Source organism: Rhamphochromis sp. 'chilingali' (genome assembly GCF_963969265.1).
Source record: "Rhamphochromis sp. 'chilingali' genome assembly, chromosome: 10".
Lineage (NCBI taxonomy): Eukaryota > Metazoa > Chordata > Actinopteri > Cichliformes > Cichlidae > Rhamphochromis > Rhamphochromis sp. 'chilingali'.
This window is the reverse complement of record NC_137937.1, coordinates 11,414,604-11,436,333: the sequence shown is the minus strand read 5'-3', so window position 1 is coordinate 11,436,333 and position 21,730 is coordinate 11,414,604. Positions and strand designations below refer to the sequence as shown.

The window sequence follows — 21,730 nt, the reverse complement described above, 5'->3', positions numbered from 1 at the left end:
AGGATCCTTTAGCTCAGCGCGACAGTGTGCTCATAGAGAGATATCGATATTCCCGTGAGGGTATTATTCACTTAACCAACTTGTTGACGAGGGGGTGCAGGACCACCACCTGTCTTTTTTTTTGCTCTGCCCTTTTCTTGGTTGCTGTTATGAACAAACAAACAGATTATTTCAGGGTCTCTTTTCAAGAGACGAAAAGCAATATAAGTGATAAATATTACCATTCTGTAGACTATTCTTATATTTCACTTTTACTTGTTCCCATGTTCTAGTGGGTCCTGTTGTGGCTCTAATGTGTAAGGGGATATAATATCCATCCATCCATTCGCTTCCGCTTATCCTTTTTCAGGGTCGCGGGGGGCGCTGGAGCCTATCCCAGCTGTCATAGGGCGAGAGGCGGGGTACACCCTGGACAGGTTGCCAGTCTGTCGCAGGGCCAACACACAGGGACAAACAACCATTCACACTCACATTCACTCGCACATTCACACCTAATGGCAATTTGGATTTTCCGATTAACCTATCCCCACAAGCTGCATGTCTTTGGACGGTGGGAGGAAGCCGGAGTACCCGGAGGGAACCCACGCAAACACGGGGAGAACATGCAAACTCCACACAGAAAGACCCCGGCCTGATGTTGGAATTGAACTCAGGACCTTCTTGCTGTGCGGCATGGGATATAATATAACATAATATAATATAATGTAATATAATATTGGATAATATAGTGTAATATAATAAATCTACCCTACCGCCTACTGGTGTTGGCCAGAGGGGCTGATGGCGCGATATGGCAGCCTGGCTTCTGTCAGTCTGCCCCAGGGCAGCTGTGGCTACACCTGTAGCTGCCTCCACCAGTGTGTGAATGTGAGAGTGACTGAATAGTGGCATTGTAAAGCGCTTTGGGTGCCTTGAAAAGCGCTATATCAATCCACTCCATTATTATTGTTATTATTAAATCACTTACGAGTTCAATTTGTCAGCAACTTTCTGCCAGCCCTCTCTCCTTGCTTTTGCAGCCTTTGCAGTGTTCCCTTGCGTTTTAATTAAACTCTGAAACTCCTGAAATCCCTCACTCAAGAGTTCTTGCTCTGCTGCCGAAAAATACCGAGCGCTCTCCTTCGACATTTTCGCCGACCAATCAGAGGGTTGCCGATCAATGTTTCTACTATCGATGCGTAGCCCCTTTTACGACACCCAGTGATCTCACATTACTTCATCCAGCTGTACTAATCATCAACAGCAGGTGTGTTCGGAGAACCGGATTAGCGAGCTCACGGTTAGCGCGATGATTTGGTCTTGGATGTGTCATTTGATCTTGGATGTAGTAAGCGACGTACGAAGAACGGGCCCCTGTTGAGAACCTCATGCTTCATCGCTTAGGTCGCCAGGTCAGAGGTTACTGGTGGTCCCATGTACTAGGTTTAAAACACGTGGGGATCAGGCTTATCAGGCACTGGCACCAAGGCTGTGGAACTCCCTGCTGTTGTCTTTACGCTGTCTTGACTCTACTGACTCCTTTAAAAAGCAGCTGAAGACATTTTTATACAAACAAGCTTTTAATGAATTTTTTCACTGTTTTATATTATTTTAGTTGTACTTCTGATTTTATTGTGAAGCACTTTGTGATTTTTATCTGTGAAATGTGCTATATAAATAAATGTTACTTACTTGCATTGTTAATTGCCCTTTCCTTGCCATTTTTGTAGCAACACACTACTCTGTACAATGCTTGTAAACTTGTACAATACTGTTCAACTGATGCTCACAAGGGTGTGTAAGTAATCCAGTAATCTAGAAAAGTTGGAACACCTGTAGGAATTACAGGGAGTGCAGAATTATTAGGCAAATGAGTATTTTGTCCACATCATCCTCTTCATGCATGTTGTCTTACTCCAAGCTGTATAGGCTCGAAAGCCTACTACCAATTAAGCATAATAGGTGATGTGCATCTCTGTAATGAGAAGGGGTGTGGTCTAATGACATCAACACCCTATATCAGGTGTGCATAATTATTAGGCAACGTCCTTTCCTTTGGCAAAATGGGTCAAAAGAAGGACTTGACAGGCTCAGAAAAGTCAAAAATAGTGAGATATCTTGCAAAGGGATGCAGCAGTCTCAAAATTGCAAAGCTTCTGAAGCGTGATCATCGAACAATCAAGCGTTTCATTCAAAATAGTCGAGAGGGTCGCAAGAAGCGTGTGGAAAAACCAAGGCTCAAAATAACCGCCCATGAACTGATAAAAGTCAAGCGTGCAGCTGCCAAGATGCCACTTGCCACCAGTTTGGCCATATTTCAGAGCTGCAACATCACTGGAGTGCCCAAAAGCACAAGGTGTGCAATACTCAGAGACATGGCCAAGGTAAGAAAGGCTGAAAGACGACCACCACTGAACAAGACACACAAGCTGAAACGTCAAGACCGTGGCTGGATTGGTAAAGGGCAGAGAGCTCCAGCCCGACTCAGATGCCAGCAATGTGGAGGTGGAGTACTGGTTTGGGCTGGTATCATCAAAGATGAGCTTGTGGGGCCTTTTCGGCTTGAGGATGGAGTCAAGCTCAACTCCCAGTCCTACTGCCAGTTTCTGGAAGACATCTTCTTCAAGCAGTGTTACAGGAAGAAGTCTGCATCCTTCAAGAAAAACATGATTTTCATGCAGGACAATGCTCCATCACACGTGTCCAAGTACTCCACAGCGTGGCTGGCAAGAAAGGGTATAACAGAAGAAAAACTAATGACATGGCCACCTTGTTTACCTGATCTGAACCCCATTGAGAACCTTTGCTCCATCATCAAATGTGAGATTTACAAGGAGGGAAAACAGTACACCTCTCTGAACAGTGTCTGGGAGGCTGTGGTTGCTGCTGCACGCAATGTTTATGGTGAACAGATCAAAACACTGACAGAATCCATGGATGGCAGGCTTTTGAGTGTCCTTGCAAAGAAAGGTGGCTATATTGGTCGCTGATTTGTTTTTGTTTTGTTTTTGAATGTCAGAAATGTATATTTGTGAATGTGGAGATGTTATATTGGTTTCACTGGTAAAAATAAATAATTGAAATGGGTATATATTTGTTTTTTGTTAAGTTGCCTAATAATTATGCACAGTAATAGTCACCTGCACACACAGATATCCCCCTAAAATAGCTAAAACTAAAAACAAACTAAAAACTACTTCCAGAAACATTCAGCTTTGATATTAATGAGTTTTTTGGGTTCATTGAGAACATGGTTGTTGTTCAATAATAAAATTATTCCTCAAAAATACAACTTGCCTAATAATTCTGCACTCCCTGTATACTGCAACATGGGAATAGAGCAGCTGTGATAGAATACAGCATGAATCAATGGTACAGAAGTGGGGGAAGCAAGAAGAATGAGTTGAATAAAGTTTGACTTATCTGACTGCTTTGTTTCTGTTAATGTGCCTTATAATCCCGTGCACCTTATGGTCCAAAAAATACCTATTTGACTTATTATTAGGCACGCTGCAGTTTAATGTTAGTGGATATTATACATAGTTATGCTCAGGATATGTCAGCCCATTTCCATTGGAAATGCCTTTTGGTTAAACTTTCAGCAAGGAATTTGCATTTGCATTGTTATATTTTTATATAGCTTTAATGCACATAAAAACAGCTGCTTGTTTAAGTAAAAATAAATTGATGGGGTTTTTTGCGCTAGTAAAGTTATGGAGTTATATTTTATGTTTGTTAACCTATTATAATATATTATAATTCAATTATATCGTCAGTTATATTGTTATCGCAACTTTTCAAATATATATTGTGATAAATATTTTTGGCCATATTGCTCTGCTCTAATACCTGGGATAGGTTCCAATCCCCTCCACAACCCTAATAATAATAAGCCCATGATGGATGAATGCTTTAGTAAACAATTCTGCTAGTCTGTTGCAAATATTGTTATGGACTTGATTATTTTCATAGGCAGGTTTTTTTTTAAATTGCACATGAGCCAGTGGCTACCATCTTTGATCAGGGTACAAAAGTGTTTTTGTTAATTAAGACATTATGTCATAAGAAAAGTCTTATTAACATGTTTACCTGACACTTAAGTATTAATAGAGGAGACTGCTGTCTTACACATTTTTCATCTTCATTCAGAGCCCTCGTGTCTTATGGATGGAGGCATTGTGAGTCTTGATGTGAGCAGTTCTATTAGAATAAAAATGTCTCTTCATAGGATCAGTGACTCTAAACAATTTTTGATTGATTGATTGAATGAGAGTTCTGTAGCAGCTCAGCCACAAGTCACACTAAGCTTATAAGATGTTCTGCTGTGACCAATTGAAGTTTACTTTTAGAAGTGGTGTTTGTTGTTTGGGCTGCCCCTCCTCCCTGCTGTACTCCACTCTGCATACCAAAAATCCACCATTGCTATTCTACATGTCAAGGTTTCAGATTCATGCACACTCTGTAATGTCTTGAAGTTGATTTGAGTCCAGCTGGCAAACTGAAGTAACCGGACACAGTTTAAAAAGGGATACACTTGTGTATTTCAAGATCCCACAGTTCACACTGCATGTCTATCCATCCATCCATCCATCCATCCATCCATCCATCTTCTTCCGCTTTATCCAGGGTCGGGTCACAGGGGCAGCAGCCTAAGCAGAGAAGCCCAGACCTCCCTCTCCCCAGCCACCTCCTCCAGCTTATCCGGGGGGAACACCAAGGCGTTCCCAGGCCAGCCAAGAGATATAATCTCTCCAGTGTGTCCTGGGTCTGCCCTGGGGCCTCCTCCCGGTGAGACATGCCAGGAACACCTCACCCAGGAGGCATCCTTGTCAGATCCCCGAACCACCTCAGCTGGCTCCTTTCGATTTGTGGAGGAGCAGCGGCTCTACTCTGAACCCCTCCCGGATAGCTGAACTTCTCACCCTATCTCTAAGGGAGAGGCCAGCCACCCTTCGAAGGAAGCTCATTTCCGCCGCTTGTATCCGTGATATCGTTCTTTCGGTCACTACCCACAGCTCGCGGCCATAGGTGAGGGTAGGGACATAGATCAACCGGTAAATTGAGAGCTTTGCTTTTACACTCAGCTCCCTCTTCACCGCATACTGCAGCCGCAGCACCAATCCGTCTGTCGATCTCCGGCTCCCTTCTCCCATCACTCGCGAACAAGACCCCGACATACTTGAACTCCTCCACTTGGGGCAGGAACTCATCCCCGACCCGTAGTGGGCACTCCACCCTTTTCCGGCTGAGAACCATGGCCTCAGATTTGGAGGTGCTGATCCTCATTCCCGCTGCTTCACACTCAGCTGCGAACCGTTCCAGTGCGAGCTGGAGGCCATCACCCGATGAAGCCAACAGAACCACATCATCCGCAAAAAGCAGAGATGAGATTCTGAGGCCACCGAAGTGAAAGCCCTCCGCCACTTGGCTGCGCCTAGAAATCCTGTCCATAAAAATTATGAACAGAATCGGTGACAAAAGGCAGCCCTGGCGGAGCCCATCACCCACCGGGAATGAGTCCGACTTATTGCCGGCAATGCGAATCAAGCTCTTGCAATGGTTGTACAGGGATCGAATGGCCCGTAGCAATGGGCCAGACACCCCATACTCCCGCAGCACCTCCCACAGGACACCCCGAGGGACATGATCGAATGCCTTCTCCAAGTCCACAAAACACATGTAGACTGGTTGAGCAAACTCCCATGCACCCTCAAGTATCCTCGAGAGGATAAAGAGCTGGTCCAGTGTTCCGCGACCAAGACGAAAACCGCATTGTTCCTCCTGTATCTGAGGTTCTACTAGCGGACGAACTCTCCTTTCCAGCACCCTGGCATAGACTTTCCCAGGGAGGCTGAGGAGTGTGATCCCCCTGTAGTTGGAACACACCCGCCGGTCCCCCTTCTTAAAGCTGGGGACCACCACCCCGGTCTGCCAGTCCAGGGATACTTCCACTGATCTCCACGCAACATTGTAGAGGCGTGTCAACCAGGACAGCCCTACAACGTCCAGAGCCTTCAGGAACCCGGGGCGGACCTCATCCACACCAGGGGCTCTGCCACCAAGGAGTTGTTTAACTGCCTCAGTGACCTCGCCCCCCGGAAATTGGCATTCCCTGCACACCCTCACTACGCGTTTAGGTGCACCGGGTCTGTCAGGTGTCCTACCCCGCCACCTGATCCAATTCACCACCAGGTGGTGATCAGTTGACAGCTCAGCCCTTCTCTTTGTCTGAGTGTCCAGAACTTCTGGTCGCAGGTCTGGTGATACAATTACAAAATCGATCATCGACCTGCGACCTAGAGCGTCCTGGTGCCACGTGCACTTATGGACACTCTTATGTTCGAACAAGGTGTTCGTTATGGCCAAACTGTGATTTGCACAGAAGTCCAATAACAAAACACTGCTCAGGTTCAGATCAGGGAGGCCGTTCCTCCCAGTCACGCCCCTCCAGGTCTTGCTGTCGTTACCCACGTGAGCATTGAAGTCTCCCAGTAGGACAACAGAGTCTCCAGGTGGAGGACCTTCCAGCACCCCACTTAAGGACTCTAAGAAGGCTGGGTACTCTGAACTGCCACTTGGCGCATAAGTGCAGATGACAGTCAGGACTCGTTCCCCGACCCTAAGGCGCAGGGATAAACCCTCTCATCCACCGGGAAGAACCCCAACGTACCGGCAGCAAGCCGAGGGAATATTAGAATACCCACCCCAGCCCGCCGCCTCTCACCAGGGGCAACTCCAGACTGAGACAGAGTCCAGAGTCAGACAGAGACAGAGTCCTGGCAATTGGGACATTCCATGTCCCAATTACCAGTCTTGGTAGCCGGGGATCAGTCCGCCAGGGCCTCCGCTCCTGCGGGAGGATGGGCCCATGCCCCCTTTTCGGGCTGTGCCCCATGGACTAAGGCCCAGCCACCAGACGCTCGCCCTCGGGCACCCTCCCCAGGCAGGGTAAACTGTTCCCTCCATGTTTTTCTCATAAGGGTCTTCTGAATTGCTCTTTGTCTGGTCCCTCACCCAGGACCAATTTGCTATGGGAGACCCTACCAGGGGGCAAAAGCCCCCAGACAACATAGCCCCTGGGATCCCTGGGACACGCAAACCCCTCCACCACGATAAGGTAGCGATTCACTGAAGTAACTGGACACAGTTTAATTCATCGTATTTCAAGATCCCACAGTTCACACTTCATGTCAGGTTAAAAGAAGTCTGTAGATGTCTGTGATCACACTGTATTGCGACATAAATCAGTACAAGGGTATGACACCTTTTCTAAAGCTTTGTGTGCCCCAGAAGCACAATACAAGCCATAATTGTGAATTGGAAGAAGGGAACATATGCACTTTTCATAAATTTCCAGTTAAATAACTAGACAACATGGGTTTTGGTCAGTGAGTTTAAAGAACATCCCACTGCTAAATTATACCAGCTTTTTTTGTGATGGTACCATACCAAAACAAGGCTATAAACTATACAGCTTAATGTTATTGTTGAATCCATGCTGTTATTGTGTGTAGGATCCTGGCCACTGTGGGGGCTGACTTTGATCTGAGAACATTGAGGGCGGTGAGAGTGCTGCGACCACTCAAACTTGTCTCCGGGATTCCAAGTAAGTCCACTTCACATTTTAATACATGTGCTGTCTGTGCTAATGGTCATGATGTGGTTAGCATGTTACAGCATTATAATAGCTTAACAAACAAACAACTACTATACTGCAAAAACATCTGTTCTGAAGATAAATTGCAAAATTTCACAGCTTTTTAATTTTAGTGGTGTATACCTTAAGCCAGTGTACTATACAGTGTATAGGAGTACTGTGCTACAGTGTATATGAGCATTTCTATACAGTATATTGAAGTACATCCATACAGTTTATAGGAGTGCACTTTTAGTGCCAAGAGCCGCACTCAAGAAAAACATCTGGCGTAAAAATAGGAGGGGGTCCACTTTCCCTCTTGGGGGAATACTCCCATAGGTTTTAAATCTGGGACTCTCCACCATTTGACCCTAGAACTTATGAATCTTCTCGGATGACAGGTGAAACGTCTTCCTTAGATTAACAAGTAAATATTTTTCCTTAGCACTACAGTTCCTCTGCATCTTTTGGACAGAGGCAAAATGACAAGGAGACTTGGTTGTAAAAGAAAAATTCAAAGGATATTGTAAATATCTAAGGAGCTTGGAAAGAAAAATGACTGGAGTTCTTTATGTTTCTCAAAGACTTTTCAATAGCAATCACGTGATCAACAGTGGGTCCACGACCCTCTTAAGGGACAACTTCCACTAGGGCTTGAATACCTGCGACTCTTCATCATTTGGTCTTAGAACTGAAGAAGCTTATCGGGTGAGAGGTGAAACGTCTTCAAGAAACTTAAAGAAGTCCAGTCACTTTTCTTTCCATGCTCCTTTGATTATCATGACTGAATGACTGAGAACATACACAGAATTACTGCAAATATATTTTGATAGCATTATGGTATGCTTGTATGTTACATTACATATGCAATCAATCATGGCTATGGCTAATCTTACTTCTCTTGCTTTGCCTCAGGTCTTCAGGTGGTTTTAAAGTCCATCATGAAAGCTATGGTACCACTGTTGCAGATTGGCCTGCTGCTCTTCTTTGCCATCCTCATGTTTGCCATCATCGGCCTTGACTTCTACATGGGGAAATTTCATCGCACCTGTTTCCGGATTAACACAAGTGAGCAAATGTTATAGAACCTTAACCATTCCTATGTGTTTTTTAATGAAGATAAGGGGTTGAGTGACACATTTTGAATTCCCCCCATATAAACAAAAATATGATTGTAATAGAAATTATGCAGTGAAGCAAGCTCCAACAGGAGAACGAACAATTAATTGTAAAATATGTTCCCTGTGATGTGTGTGATATTCTTTTATATCATCAGTCAGACTTTCTCTTACATAAATTTAAAGAATAAAATCCAAATAATCACATTGTCCATCAGAATCTGTGAGCTGTCGGCTTTCAACCCCGACCGCATGTCTGTGTACGTGCTGCCGGGTGAGAAAGCCAACATCTCACTGATTCTGATGTGTTTGTCCGTGCTTTGTGTTTATGTCTTTTTGCGGAATCCGTTTACCTGCTCTCGTTTGCTGTTTTAGCTGTTTGGTGGTTGTTGAAATTGTTTTGTGAGGTTTAGCCTGAGATTCTGGCGTTTCTGGTAAAACACATTTATATTTAAAAATTGATTCAGGATTTTAATGAATCGATATTGCTTTATTAAAGCTAAAATCGATTTTAATCAATAAATTGATTATTGAAACCCACCCCCTATATTTAAACCTTTTGTTTTCTTCTCCCCAGCCTCACAATCTCCCTCATACCCAGCTGTGTGGTCCCCTGTGTGCCTCTTCGTTTAGAGTTATTCATGTCCCAGTATATTCTTTTCCTTGTGTCAGCAATAAAGCAGTTTTGGAGTTACTTTCCACGTCTTGGAGTCTGCATTTGGGTCCACATCCTGCATGCCACACAGCGTACTGTGACAATTTCTAAAAAAATACCTTAGTCTGTCAATGTGTGTCTTTGTGGTTACAGGTGAGCAGACTGCAGATTTCCCCTGTGGCTATGAAGCTCCAGCAAGGACCTGTGCCAACGGCACTGTCTGTAGGGAGTATTGGATTGGACCCAATTTTGGCATTACCAATTTTGACAACATCCTCTTCGCTGTTCTCACCGTTTTCCAGTGTATTACAATGGAGGGATGGGTGGATATCCTCTACAATGTGAGTCCAGTTGTGGGGACATAAAAAAAGATCTTTGGCCATATATTTTGTTGGTTTACCTCAGGGCAGCAGTATCATAATTTTATTGTGTTAAAAAACATATGTACATGTGTATACAATACAGGGTATTATATCAGCGTCAGAATAGGCATTCACTGATTACTACACAGCACTAAAAAAAAAGCCCACAATAAGTGTTACTTGAGAAAAAATGTTCCCATGCAATCTGGGGCTATAATTATATTTCACATAATTCTTACACGATAAAACACAGTGAGCTATGTTTTGTTTGGCAAACACTAAAAAAGCATCACATGCAGTATGATATATAGGTATAGAAATTGATAAGAATTTAGTGATTCCGATTCCATTATCGATATCATGTACTGACTGATTCCGTATCAATTTTCTTGTCGATTCTCATTGGGTTCTGATTGGCTCCACTTTGAGAGTCACCAGTTTATTTAGAAGTAAAACATGAATATATCTAAAGTAATGTGACTTTGGTAGATCATGTTTTTCACAAAGGAATTTAAATGACAAAACCATCTTTATTAAAGAGATCGCTAAAATAAATCAGTCCTTTTTTATTCCAATCCATAAATGTCTGGGATGGCACAAAAAGATGATTAGATGTTACTGGAGAGAAATTAAATATCCAAATTAAAGTACTTTCCAAATTGGCGCCAAATCTTTATAAAATTTTGGACCACCAGGCACACCAATATTTAGCTGAAGAGGGGCAGTCAAAATTGAAATAGGTGAACTGTTGTTTTTGGTTCCATATTTACCCAGACAGGTCCCTCTTTATCTGCAAACCTGGTAATCCATTATGTTAACTTAAAAATATAAACTGCCCAACAATAGAATACACAATTAGGCAAACCTAATCCTCTCCAAACATGACTTCTTTATTCGTGCAGGTTTTTTATTCCATGTAAATAAAATAAATATTGCAATCTAACTGGAAGAAAAATAGGAATCATTTTATATAAATACAGAAACCTGGGCATTATAGTCATTTTTACTGTGTTTATCCATCCTGCTAAGGACAATAGCAATTTTGACCACCTATCCAGGTCATTTTTGGTTCCTCCTAAGTAGGGCAGGACAATATGCCCAAAAATATTTATCACGATATATATTTGATAATTTGCGATAATGATATAACTGACTATATAATTGACGCGAGACAATATACTTTACAACTCCACAACTTTATTAGTGCAAAAAAACTTCATCAATGTATTTTCACTTAAAGAAGCAGCTGTTTTTTATGTGCCTTAAAGCTATATAAAAATGTAACAGTGAAAATGCAAATTCCTTGCTGACAGTTTAACCAAAAGGCATCTCCAGTGGAAATGGGCTGACATATCCTGAGCATAACCATGTATAATATCAACAATACTTAAAAGAGGTTATACACACACAAAGCTGTAATATTATGTTGAAGCACAATACGTATTACTCCGCGAAGCTCCCAACTACGGTAGACGTAATGCTTTGACAATCCATCAAGCGGTGCGGCTTTGTAGCTTAGCAGGGTCGTACGAAAACATTTTTTGACAGATTTTTGAGTGCCGTGTACCAGATAAAATCGGTTCTGTAATAGCGCTAATAACAACGGCCAGCTTGCATGCTCTACCAAAAAATGTGCTTTGATGTGTATCTGACGGATGAAAGCCAAACCAGTTCCATACCACTGAAGTTGCACCATTTTTACAAACCAATTCTGGTTCATCTGTTTCATTCAACAATCTGCTTTCCCCCTTCTCATTCTCTGTCGCCGCCATGCTTTTTCCGCCATGTGCGTATGAAAACAAAGTCTTTTACCTAGTCTTTTACATATTCTATTGCGATATTTCATTTTCTTATCATTGCCTAACATTATACCGGTATTACCATGAACTGTATGATATGGCCCAGCCTTACTCCTACAATAGACTTGTAATTGTATGGATGCATAGAGATGATTGAACCAGTTATTTCTAATCCCTGGGAGGTAAATTTATCCTTTTTCAATTTTAAAGGGCAAATTTCTATAGTTGATTTACCTTGCTAAATTATTTATTTTGAAACAGATAAAGAAGTAGGACATGCCACTAATTGGATCTAATATTAGCAGAAGTAGATCATCTGTATAAAGCAGAATTTTGTGGTTTACCTTGACCCTGGACAGTAGTCTTAATCCTACTGTCTGATCTAATAGCGATTGCCAATGGCTTGATTACAAACAGATAAGGAGCACGGCAACAGCCTTGCATTGTACTGATGCAGCCATAGGTACTGAGTATAAAACTGTAATCCAGCTATCAAATTTTGGCCCCAATCTAAAATGTTTTAGAAGTATAAATACGTAAGTCCATTCTATTTTGTGAATGCCTTTTCAGCATCAACACTTAGAACAACTTCAGACTGTGTTGCTGAGTGAGGGGAGGAACTGAACTACACTGAACAGGGTCCTTATCTTTTTTAAGTATGACTGAGATTATGGCCTGAATAAGTGTTTTTGACTACTTTCCGTTTTCCAGGGATTCATTATACACCGTAAAAAAAAAAATCCTAAAAAAACCAGTAATTTCTGGGAAGTGGGGCGCTAAAATAATACCAGAAAATAACAGAAAATAACTTTTTCATGAAAATACGGTTATTTCCAATAATTACAATACAGTTTGTTGCCCTAATTTTACATGCGATTTTGCCCCTTTTCAAGTGCTTTTAAACATTAAATTAGGAACATTTTAATGTGATTAAACAATGAACTTACCTATAAACAAGGTCAATGAATGCGGCAATATGAATAATAATACTTAAATGTACAGAAATATACAGTTAACAGTTGGTTTAAATAATAATGGATTGCATTCATATAGCGCTTTTTGAGACCCTCAAAGCGCTTTACAATTCCACTTTATAATTCCCCTCTGACCATCACCAGTAGGTGGTAGGTGAAGTGTCTTGCCCAAGGAGACAACGACCGCGAGTGTCCGAGCCGGGGCTTGAACTGGCAACCTTCTGATTACAAGGCAAACTGCCAACTCTTGAGCCACAATCACCCTAAATAACAAGAATAATAATAATTATTTGATGTAAAAAAAAGTTTATAAGAATCATTTTATATATTTTTCTCCATAGCATTACATTTGAATTTAACAGTTCAATCTTTCAAATAATGGAATAATGAAATTATGATACATTTGTGAATGTATTTTAACAAACTAAATATGCATATGTACAGACAAATACATTTTAAAAACAAGAAAATTATGTTCACAGTCTATTTATGTAAATTTAATGATATTCCAGAAGAACAGTACAGAACTGTAAAATACACAGTAAAATACTTTTATATTACAATTGTTTTTACAGTGTAAACTGATTTCAAAACAGGTGCGAGCTTTAAGGGTATTCCCTGTAAAACTCGATGGGAAATCATTATGTGCCTGGTGCACTGCCTGTTCGAGATAGCTTAATAGGATTACTTATTTCCTCAAGTGACAGTGGCTGCTTTAAGGATGACTGAGCCTCTAGAGAGATTTTTGAATATCCAGAGAGTTGAGAAATAGGTCTGTTTCTGATGCATTACCCTCTACTTCTGATTGGTATAGGTTAGAATAATATTGTTTAAACCAATCATTAATGTCGTGATAGTTGTATGATATTAAGCCAGGATCCATTTCACTTCCTGTAATCATTTGCCCGGCTGACTTTTTTTTTAAAACCGAAGAACAAGAAGCCTACCTGCTTTATCTCCATGTTCACAATAAATCTGTCTGGATTTTAGTATATATTTTTTTCACCTTCTCCATCATAAGAATATTTCGTTCCATTTGTAGTAATAATTTTTCGTTGAACAGATCTGGTGTGGGTGAACCTCATGTCACCTATGGACATCTCCCATGTTCCTCACCAGCGTTTTAACATCCTCAGAGTGTACTTTATTCTTATATGCTACATAACTGATAATTTGCTCCTAATGTAAACCTTCATAGACTCCCACAGAATGTCCCTCGGCAGCTCCTTGATTTCATTAGTTTTCAAGATGAAATGTTTTGAATTATTTACATAGAAGTAGCTGAGGTTCCACGTTATCTGTAAAAATAAAATGGAATAAGTGGAAGTAGTTCCACGTGTGTGTGTGTGTGTGTGTGTGTGTGTGTGTGTGTGTGTGTGTGTGTGTGTGTCATTATTCATTGCAGGTTGGATATTGAATAAGTTACTGCTACTAATATAATACAAATACCTTTATTGATGGATAATGTATCTATCAACTTTAAACTGAAAAAGATTAGATTTGTCACGGCGAGTTGAGTGAGCCGTGTGGAAGAAAGAAAAGGAGGATCCAAATGCAGGCACTTGTAAAGGTGTGAGGGTGGTTTATTAAACACAAAATAAAAATAGGCAAACGGCAAAAGGAACAGAAGGCTATCTAAACTGAAAACAACTAAACTAGTGAACACAAACCAGGACATGAACATGAAGGAGGATACACAGCGGAGAATGACGACGGATGACAGCAGGGATAACACACAGAAGGAGCACGGTGGATACACAGACGGACCAGCAACTACAATAACAGAGGACGCGACTTAAATACACACAGAGAAACACAGGGAGATTACACACAGGTGGTGGAGTAATTAACGGGATGAGACAAGAGGTAAAACTAAACACATTCACAAGAGACGCAGACCTTCACAATAAAACAGGAAACAAGACCTCACTACACAAAGACGCCGACTTGACACTGAGAGACAGACTGAATATAACACATGGAACCTAAATGCTAAACATGAGACACAAATCCTGAAACACAAATAAACAGAAACATGGAACTCTAACAATAACAATCACCGTAGCCTCAGAGAACAAAACAATCATTCAAAAATAAACCAAAACATAATAATGGATTGGATTTATATAGCGCTTTTCAAGGCACCCAAAGCGCTTTACAATACCACTATTCATTCACTCTCACATTCATACACTGGTGGAGGCAAGCTACAGTTGTAGCCACAGCTGCCCTGGGGCAGACTGACAGAAGCGAGGCTGCCATATCACGCCATCGGCCCCTCTGGCCAACACCAGTAGGCAAGTAGGGTAAAGTGTCTTGCCCAAGGACACAACGACCAGGACAGAGAGCCCAGGGATCGAACCGGCGACCTTCCGGTTACAGATGCGATTCCCAACCCCCTGAGCCACGGTCGCCCCATAAGAACACAAAACGCAGGGTCGAAACTGACCCAGAACCGTGGCAAGATTGGTGTATGGCTGTAGTCACTGTGATTGTCTGCTTTCTGTATTAAAGTGGACCAACTGTATGGCTGACGGGCCACATGTAGGTCTTTGGTTCTCTCTGAACAACTTGCATGTAAGTAATTAAGTATACATCTTAGAGTTTGTTGCAGTTTAGCCACTAAACAGTCCCCATCAGAAAAGGGTCTTTTTTGTATTTTTTGGAGGGAACTCACAGTACTCACAGTATGCCGCCAGCTGCTTAGACCTCTTCTCTCCAGCCCCGGTGCCTACTGAAATAGGGAAGGCATGATTAGATGATGTTCACCTCCTCTGACAGCAGCCTCCCACTGACACCACACCTTGAATCCACTGCTCCACCACTCCTCTGCAACTAAGCCACACCCCATCACAGCTATCCCCCCAAAATGTGAGCTCACATTAAAAAACAAATTGAAAAAAATAACAAAATAAAATGTGAAAAAGTTTACCCAACAGCAACTGAAGTAATTGTTTTCTAGATTATATTATCAGTTGTGGAAAATTATGACCTCTTGTTCTATAGAATCTTTCTTCAGTTCTTTGAATGTTGCGAGTATTTGGTGATACAAAACAATGTAACAGCATTTCAATCTGGTTAAGGGAATGAATTGCAACACCTTGATTATTTTCTTTTCTAGCAATTGTGTTATAGGTTTGCTGGTGTCCTTGGGATCTTTAATCTCTTGCTTGACTCAATTTTTCCCAAATATCCTCACATTTGAATAGCTTGGTATACAGAAGATGCAAGCAGTGCTAGCCAATAGATTCTCCTTCAAAGAAAAAGTTTAGCCTTTCTTCTTAGTTATAAACTTCTACACCTCATAATTGTAGTTCATTGAAGAAAGAGTCAGGACAAAAAGTCACTTGTTAAGAAAAAAAAAATACTAAAACAGTTTAATTACTAATGTAGTTTCTAACAGGGAAAGGGAGTGATTCTGGACATGCGCATTTTAAAAAAAACAATTTAGTTTTTAAATGTGGAAAAGGCCTAAGACTGTGATCCTATACACCACGGGTGTCAAGCTCCAGTCCTCAAGGGCCAGTGTCCTTACTTCTGGTTTTATGTATTTGTCATTTATTTGTCATTTTCGTATTTTCTACTGAGTAGGGTGTTTTCTTCAGTATACTTGCACAGGCAAGTAATTCTATCCATTTGACAAGTAATTCAAAACTACAAGTCCTCTGAGATGACCGCGACGCCACACTGCCCCTTTGTTTACAGTCGAGATCAGCTACTGGGACTTCGGCAGTTTAGCCACACTGGCGTCCCCACTGGCGTCCCCGCTGGCGTCCCCGCGGTGATCAAAAGGATTTACCACGGCTGCAGAGCCGAGAAGGCACGACAACTGAAGAGAAAAAGATTTCGTCCTGCTCTCCCGTCAGTAGTGACTGGTAACGTCAGACCGATTGCTAAATAAAATGGACAAGCTCGTGACGCTAACGAGGACGAAGAAACTTTTCTGAGAATGCAGTGTTGTGTTTTTCACAGAGACATGGCTGCTAACACGCTGCAGGCTTATGACATCATCAGCTCTGCGACAGCAGACCTTCTGAATCGAAGCCCCTCCGTGTTTGTGGCTGTAATGGGCAATTTCAACCACACTAACCTCTCCACTTTTTTACCTACATTCAAGTATTATGTGGACTGCAAAATCAAACACTAGACCTGTTTTATACCAATGCTACTGAGGCATTCACCTCCATCCCTCTCCCTCCTCTAGGCAGGCCTTATCACAACCTTGTCTACCTCCAGCCCCTTTACAAACCTGCCATTTAGAGACAACCTCCAGCCATAAAAACTGTTAGACTTTTTAGGGATGCTTTGAGTCAACAGACTGGGATTTTCTTTATGACTTTCATGGGGACAATATAGCTAATCTCACAGGCTGTGTTACAGATTATATTAATTTCTGTGTAGACAAGGTGGTTCCCAAAAAAACCATTTGCTGCTTCTCCAACAATAATCCCTGGGTAACCAAAGACATCAAAGCTACACTAAACAAGAAAAAGAGAGCTGTTAGAAACGGGGACAAAGAACAGTTGAACCTGGTGCAGAAGGAGCTGAAAGCCAAGAGTGCTGAGGGAAAGGAGTCCTACAGAAGGAAGCTGGAAAGCAAACTCCAAGAAAACAACACCAGGGAGGTGTGGAATGGAATGCGGGCCATTACTGGCCAGAGACAAAAGACAGGTGTGGGAATGGAGGGGGACGTTGAATGCACATTCAACAACAACCTAAGTCTGCACTTCAATAGGTTTGATTGCCCTGCGTCTCCTGTCTCCACTCCTAGCTCTTCCCATATTTTCCTCCCCCCTCTCCTCCCCCCTCAGCCTGTCTCACTCTGTCCCTTTCAGCAGATGACATCAAAAGAGAACTGGGCAGACTCCAGTCCAGTAAAGCTGCAGGCCCTGATGGTGTCAGTCCCAAGGTGCTGTGCGTGGAGTTCTACATCGGATCTTCAACATGAGTCTGAACCTGCAGAGGTTTCCATCACTCTGGAAGACATCCTGCCTGGTCCCTGTCCCCAAAAAGATCAATCTGTCGACCCTCAGTGACTGCAGGCCAGTGGCTCAGACTTCACATGTTATGAAGATGCTGGAGAGACTCATCCTGCGTCCGCTGGTGCAGCCTTGGCTGGACCCCTGCATTTTGCTTATCGACCCCGTATCGGTGTGGAAGATGCCATCATCTACCTGCTGGACCATGCTTATTCTCATCTGGACATTGTTGGGAGCACTGTGAGGGTCATGTTCTTTGACTTCTCTAGTGCTTTTAACACAATCAGACCATCACTGCTGGGGAATTCGCTCACAGAAATGCAGGTGGATGCCCCACTGGTAGCTTGGATCACAGACTATTTAACAAGTCTGTTAAATAGGGTGAAGAGCTGCTGGTCGGATAACATCCTGAGCAGCATGGGGGTGCCAGAGGGGAAGGTCCTGTCACCCTTCCTTTTCACCCTCTACACATCTGACTTCAGGTACAAGTCTCAGTCATGTCATCTGCAGAAATTCTCGGATGACTCTGGGCTGTATCAGGGACGTACAGGAGGAGGAATACAGGAATGTGGCGGACAGGTTTGTTGAGTGGTGTGAGCTATCTACAAACTATCTACAACATAACATCATAAAAACAAAGGAACTGATCATGGACTTTAGGAAGCCTGCTCCTCCTCCTACCCCTGTTCCCCATCAAAGGGGCTGAGGTCGTGGAAGACTACCGGTACCTGGGGATACACATTGACTGTAAACTGGACTGGTCCAAGAACACTGAATCGGCTGAGTCGGCTTTTCCTACTGAAGCGCCTCAGGTCCTTTAATGTCTGTAGGAAAATGACCATGTTCAATCACTCTGTGGTTGAGAGTGCTGTGTTCTTTGCGGCTGTGTGCTGAGGCAGTGGGGTGAAGACAGCTGATGCCAACAGGCTGAACAAGCTGGTTAAAAAGGCTGGTTCTGTCCTGGGTGTCAGACTGGAAATCCTGGTGGATTGTCTGAGAGGACAATGCTAAAAAAGCTCCTCAGTATCATGAACAACTCTTCTCACCCCATGTACGCCTCGATTATCAGAGCACACGCAGCAAAAGACTCATCTCCCCAAAATGCAGAACTGACCACCACAGGAAATCCTTCCTACCTGTGGCAATAACACTGTACAACTCCTTACTCTATAGATGACCTTTAGGATTAATATTAATGTAACTTTGTTTTATTTTTTCTCCCAGTATATGCTGCTACACTACTTTTTTAAATTCTTTTTTTTTGGTATTCATTTTGCACAAGTACTGCATGGCGCTGTGGTAGCTGTTTCAGTTCAGGGTCCCTCTCACTCTGTACAAGTCACCGACCCCAGACCATCACACTTCCTCCTCCATGTCTGACAGTTGACGCCACACACTGTGGCACCTACTCAAAGACATACAAAGTGATGAACTGAAGACTTCAAATTTTGATTCATCAGTCCACAATGCCTTCTTCCAGTCTTCAGTAGTCCAGTGGCAGTGTTTCATGGCTCAGGGAAGTCTGTTTGTCTTATGCTTAGCAATGGCTTTCTTGCTGCATCTCATCCTGTCAAACCTGAAAGTTGAAACTAAGACTTACTTACTATGACCACTATCGAGCTGTGCTTGAAGCCGTTGTCCTGTGAGCCACCTGTCACGCAAGTTGTTGACTCTCAGAAACTTGTCCTCTGATTCAGTTGTGGCTTTGGGTATCCCTGACCTGTTCCTGTCAGAGTTTGTTTCTGAGTGCCTTTTGATGGTGAAGGAAACTGTACTCACTGACACCTTGACATTCTTTGCAATTTCTCTGTAGGAAAGATGTCATGGGTTACTCTCAGGATCTACACGCAGAGGACTGGAACAATGGGGCTTAACTTGTGAGACATGAAACACATTATGGATATGCATGGTCCTGGGGAGCTTGAGGTGCACAGAAACGGGATAAACAATGGAGTCTACTTTGAATGGTCCAATAAAGGTGGGGGAACGTTTTTGTGATTCAGTCCTGAGAGGTACATACCGAGTCGAGAGCCAAACCTTCTGTCCAGAGGAGTATGCCGGGGCGGGGGTCCAGTGGCGATCCGCCAGCTGTTTGTTTCTGTCTGCAGTGCAAAGAAGGGCAGCTCTAGTGGCCCGCCTTGCACGCCGACATCGCTGCAGGTGCTGCTGAACAGAGAGCACAAAGTGCTCACCTTCGATTGCTGGGAACAGGGAGGGTTGAGACCCCAGGGAGGCCTCGAATGGAGAGACGCCAGTGGCGGATGAGGTAAGGCTGTTGTGGGCATACTCCACCCACGTCAGTTGGTCACTCCAGGTGATTTGATTAGTGGACGTCAAGCAGCGGAGAGCTGCCTTGAGTTCTTGGTTGGCCCATTCTGCTTGACCGTTGGTCTGCGGATGAAAACCTGACGAGAGACTGTGGACCCCGGTCCGAGACTATTTCTGCTGGGATCCCGGGACTCGATCTCCCATGACAGGACTCCGATTACACATGTGGGAGGGAGAATAGGAGAGTCACGGGCCTGATCCTCTTAGGCGGTGAATTGGCGGGAAAGAGCATCGGGTTTCACGTTCCCTGAACCGGACCTGTAGGTGATTGTAAAGCAGAATCTTGTAAAGAACAGAGCCCACCTGGCTTGTCGGGCGTTTAGCCGTTTAGCCGACCGGATGTATTCGAGGTTCTTGTGATCTGTCCATACTACAAAGGGTTCCGCTGCGCCTTCTAGCCAGTGGCGCCACTCCTCCAGGGCGAGTGTGATTGCTAGCAGTTCCCGGTCCCCGATGTCATAGTTCTGCTCTGCGGGAGGGAGACGACGGGAAAAGTAAGCGCAAGGGTGGAGCTTACCCTCTTGTTGTTGGGAGAGAATGGCTCCAACTCCTATATCCGAGGCGTCCACCTCTACAATAAACTGCCGCTTGAGATCCGGCTGCCTGAGGATGGGACCCGAAGCAAAGCGTTTCTTTAGCTGCGTGAAGGCCTCCTGGGCTCGATCATCCCAGCAGTAAGGTACCTTAGGGGAAGTTAGCGGCAAAGCAATCTTACTGTAGTCACGAATGAACCTCCGATAAAAGTTGGCGAAACCCAGGAACCGTTGAAGCTGCTTACGATTAGGTGGAGTGGGCCAGTCCAAGACTGCTTGTACTTTAGCTGGATCGGCTCTTAAATCGCCCCGGTCAATGATGTAGCCTAAGAATGACACAGTACTCACATGAAACTCGCACTTTTCTCCTTTAACAAACAGGCGATTCTCCAGGAAGCGTTGCAGGACTTGTCTGACATGGTGTACATGATCAGAGAGAGAGCGGGAGAAGATGAGAATGTCATCAAGGTACACAAACACAAAACGATTGATGAAATCATGGAGCACATTATTTACTAGACCTTTAAAAACAGTGGGAGCATTAGTTAGTCCAAACGGCATGACCAAGTATTCAAAATGGCCCAGGTGCGTGTTGAAGGCTGTTTTCCACTCGTCTCCCTCTCTTATCCTGACTGAGTGGTAAGCATTTCGCAAATCGAGTTTAGTGAAGATGGTCGCCCCCTGCAGGAGTTTAAAAGCGGATGACAAGAATGGCAGAGGGTACTTATTCTTAATGGTGATGTTATTGAGGCCCCGGAAATCAATACATGGCCAGAGGCTTTTATCTTTCTTAGTCACAAAGAAGAACCCAGCAGCCACAGGGGATGAAGAGGGGCAAATCAATCCATTAGCCAAGGATTCATTGATGTACTTCTCCATGCATTCACGTTCAGGTTGAGAGAGGCTGTACAAGCGACTAGTGGGAAGGGGTGCACCTGGGAGCAAATCAATACTGCAAACGTACGGGCGGTGAGGAGGAAGAAAGCGGGCTCGGTCCTTACAAAACACTTGGTTGAGATCATGATACTCCGACGGAATGGCTGAAAGGTCAGGGGACTAGTGTGGTGGTGGGTTACATGATGTTTTTACAGGAGTAGCAGCTTTAATGTTTTTCCTCTACACCCCCCCCCCCCCCATTTTTTGTCGAGGAGCGTGTCAGGCTACATTTCACTGTGTGTTATACTTGTATAACTATGCATGTGACAAATAAAGAACCTTAACCTTAACCTTTTAAACAGGTCATGTGACATTCCTCACCCCACCCCAGAACCCTCTCCTCTTTCCAGTCGAGTACGGGGTTATGCTGGCGCAACCATGAAAATCCCAGCACTAAGGGTGTGAGAGGAGCTTGGAAAACATAAAACTGT

The 21,730-nt window shown here is 43.4% G+C and overlaps 1 protein-coding gene across 1 annotated transcript in view; it reads left to right on the top strand.

Moving 5' to 3' along the window:
• Positions 1 to 21,730, top strand: part of LOC308404397 (voltage-dependent N-type calcium channel subunit alpha-1B-like) — a 341,704-nt gene that overhangs the window by 50,689 nt on the left and 269,285 nt on the right. The window contains exons 4-6 of the mRNA XM_080894424.1: positions 7,494 to 7,585; positions 8,531 to 8,683; positions 9,542 to 9,729. Coding sequence (XP_080750550.1) covers positions 7,494 to 7,585; positions 8,531 to 8,683; positions 9,542 to 9,729 — 433 coding nt within the window. The remainder of the gene's footprint in view (positions 1 to 7,493; positions 7,586 to 8,530; positions 8,684 to 9,541; positions 9,730 to 21,730) is intronic.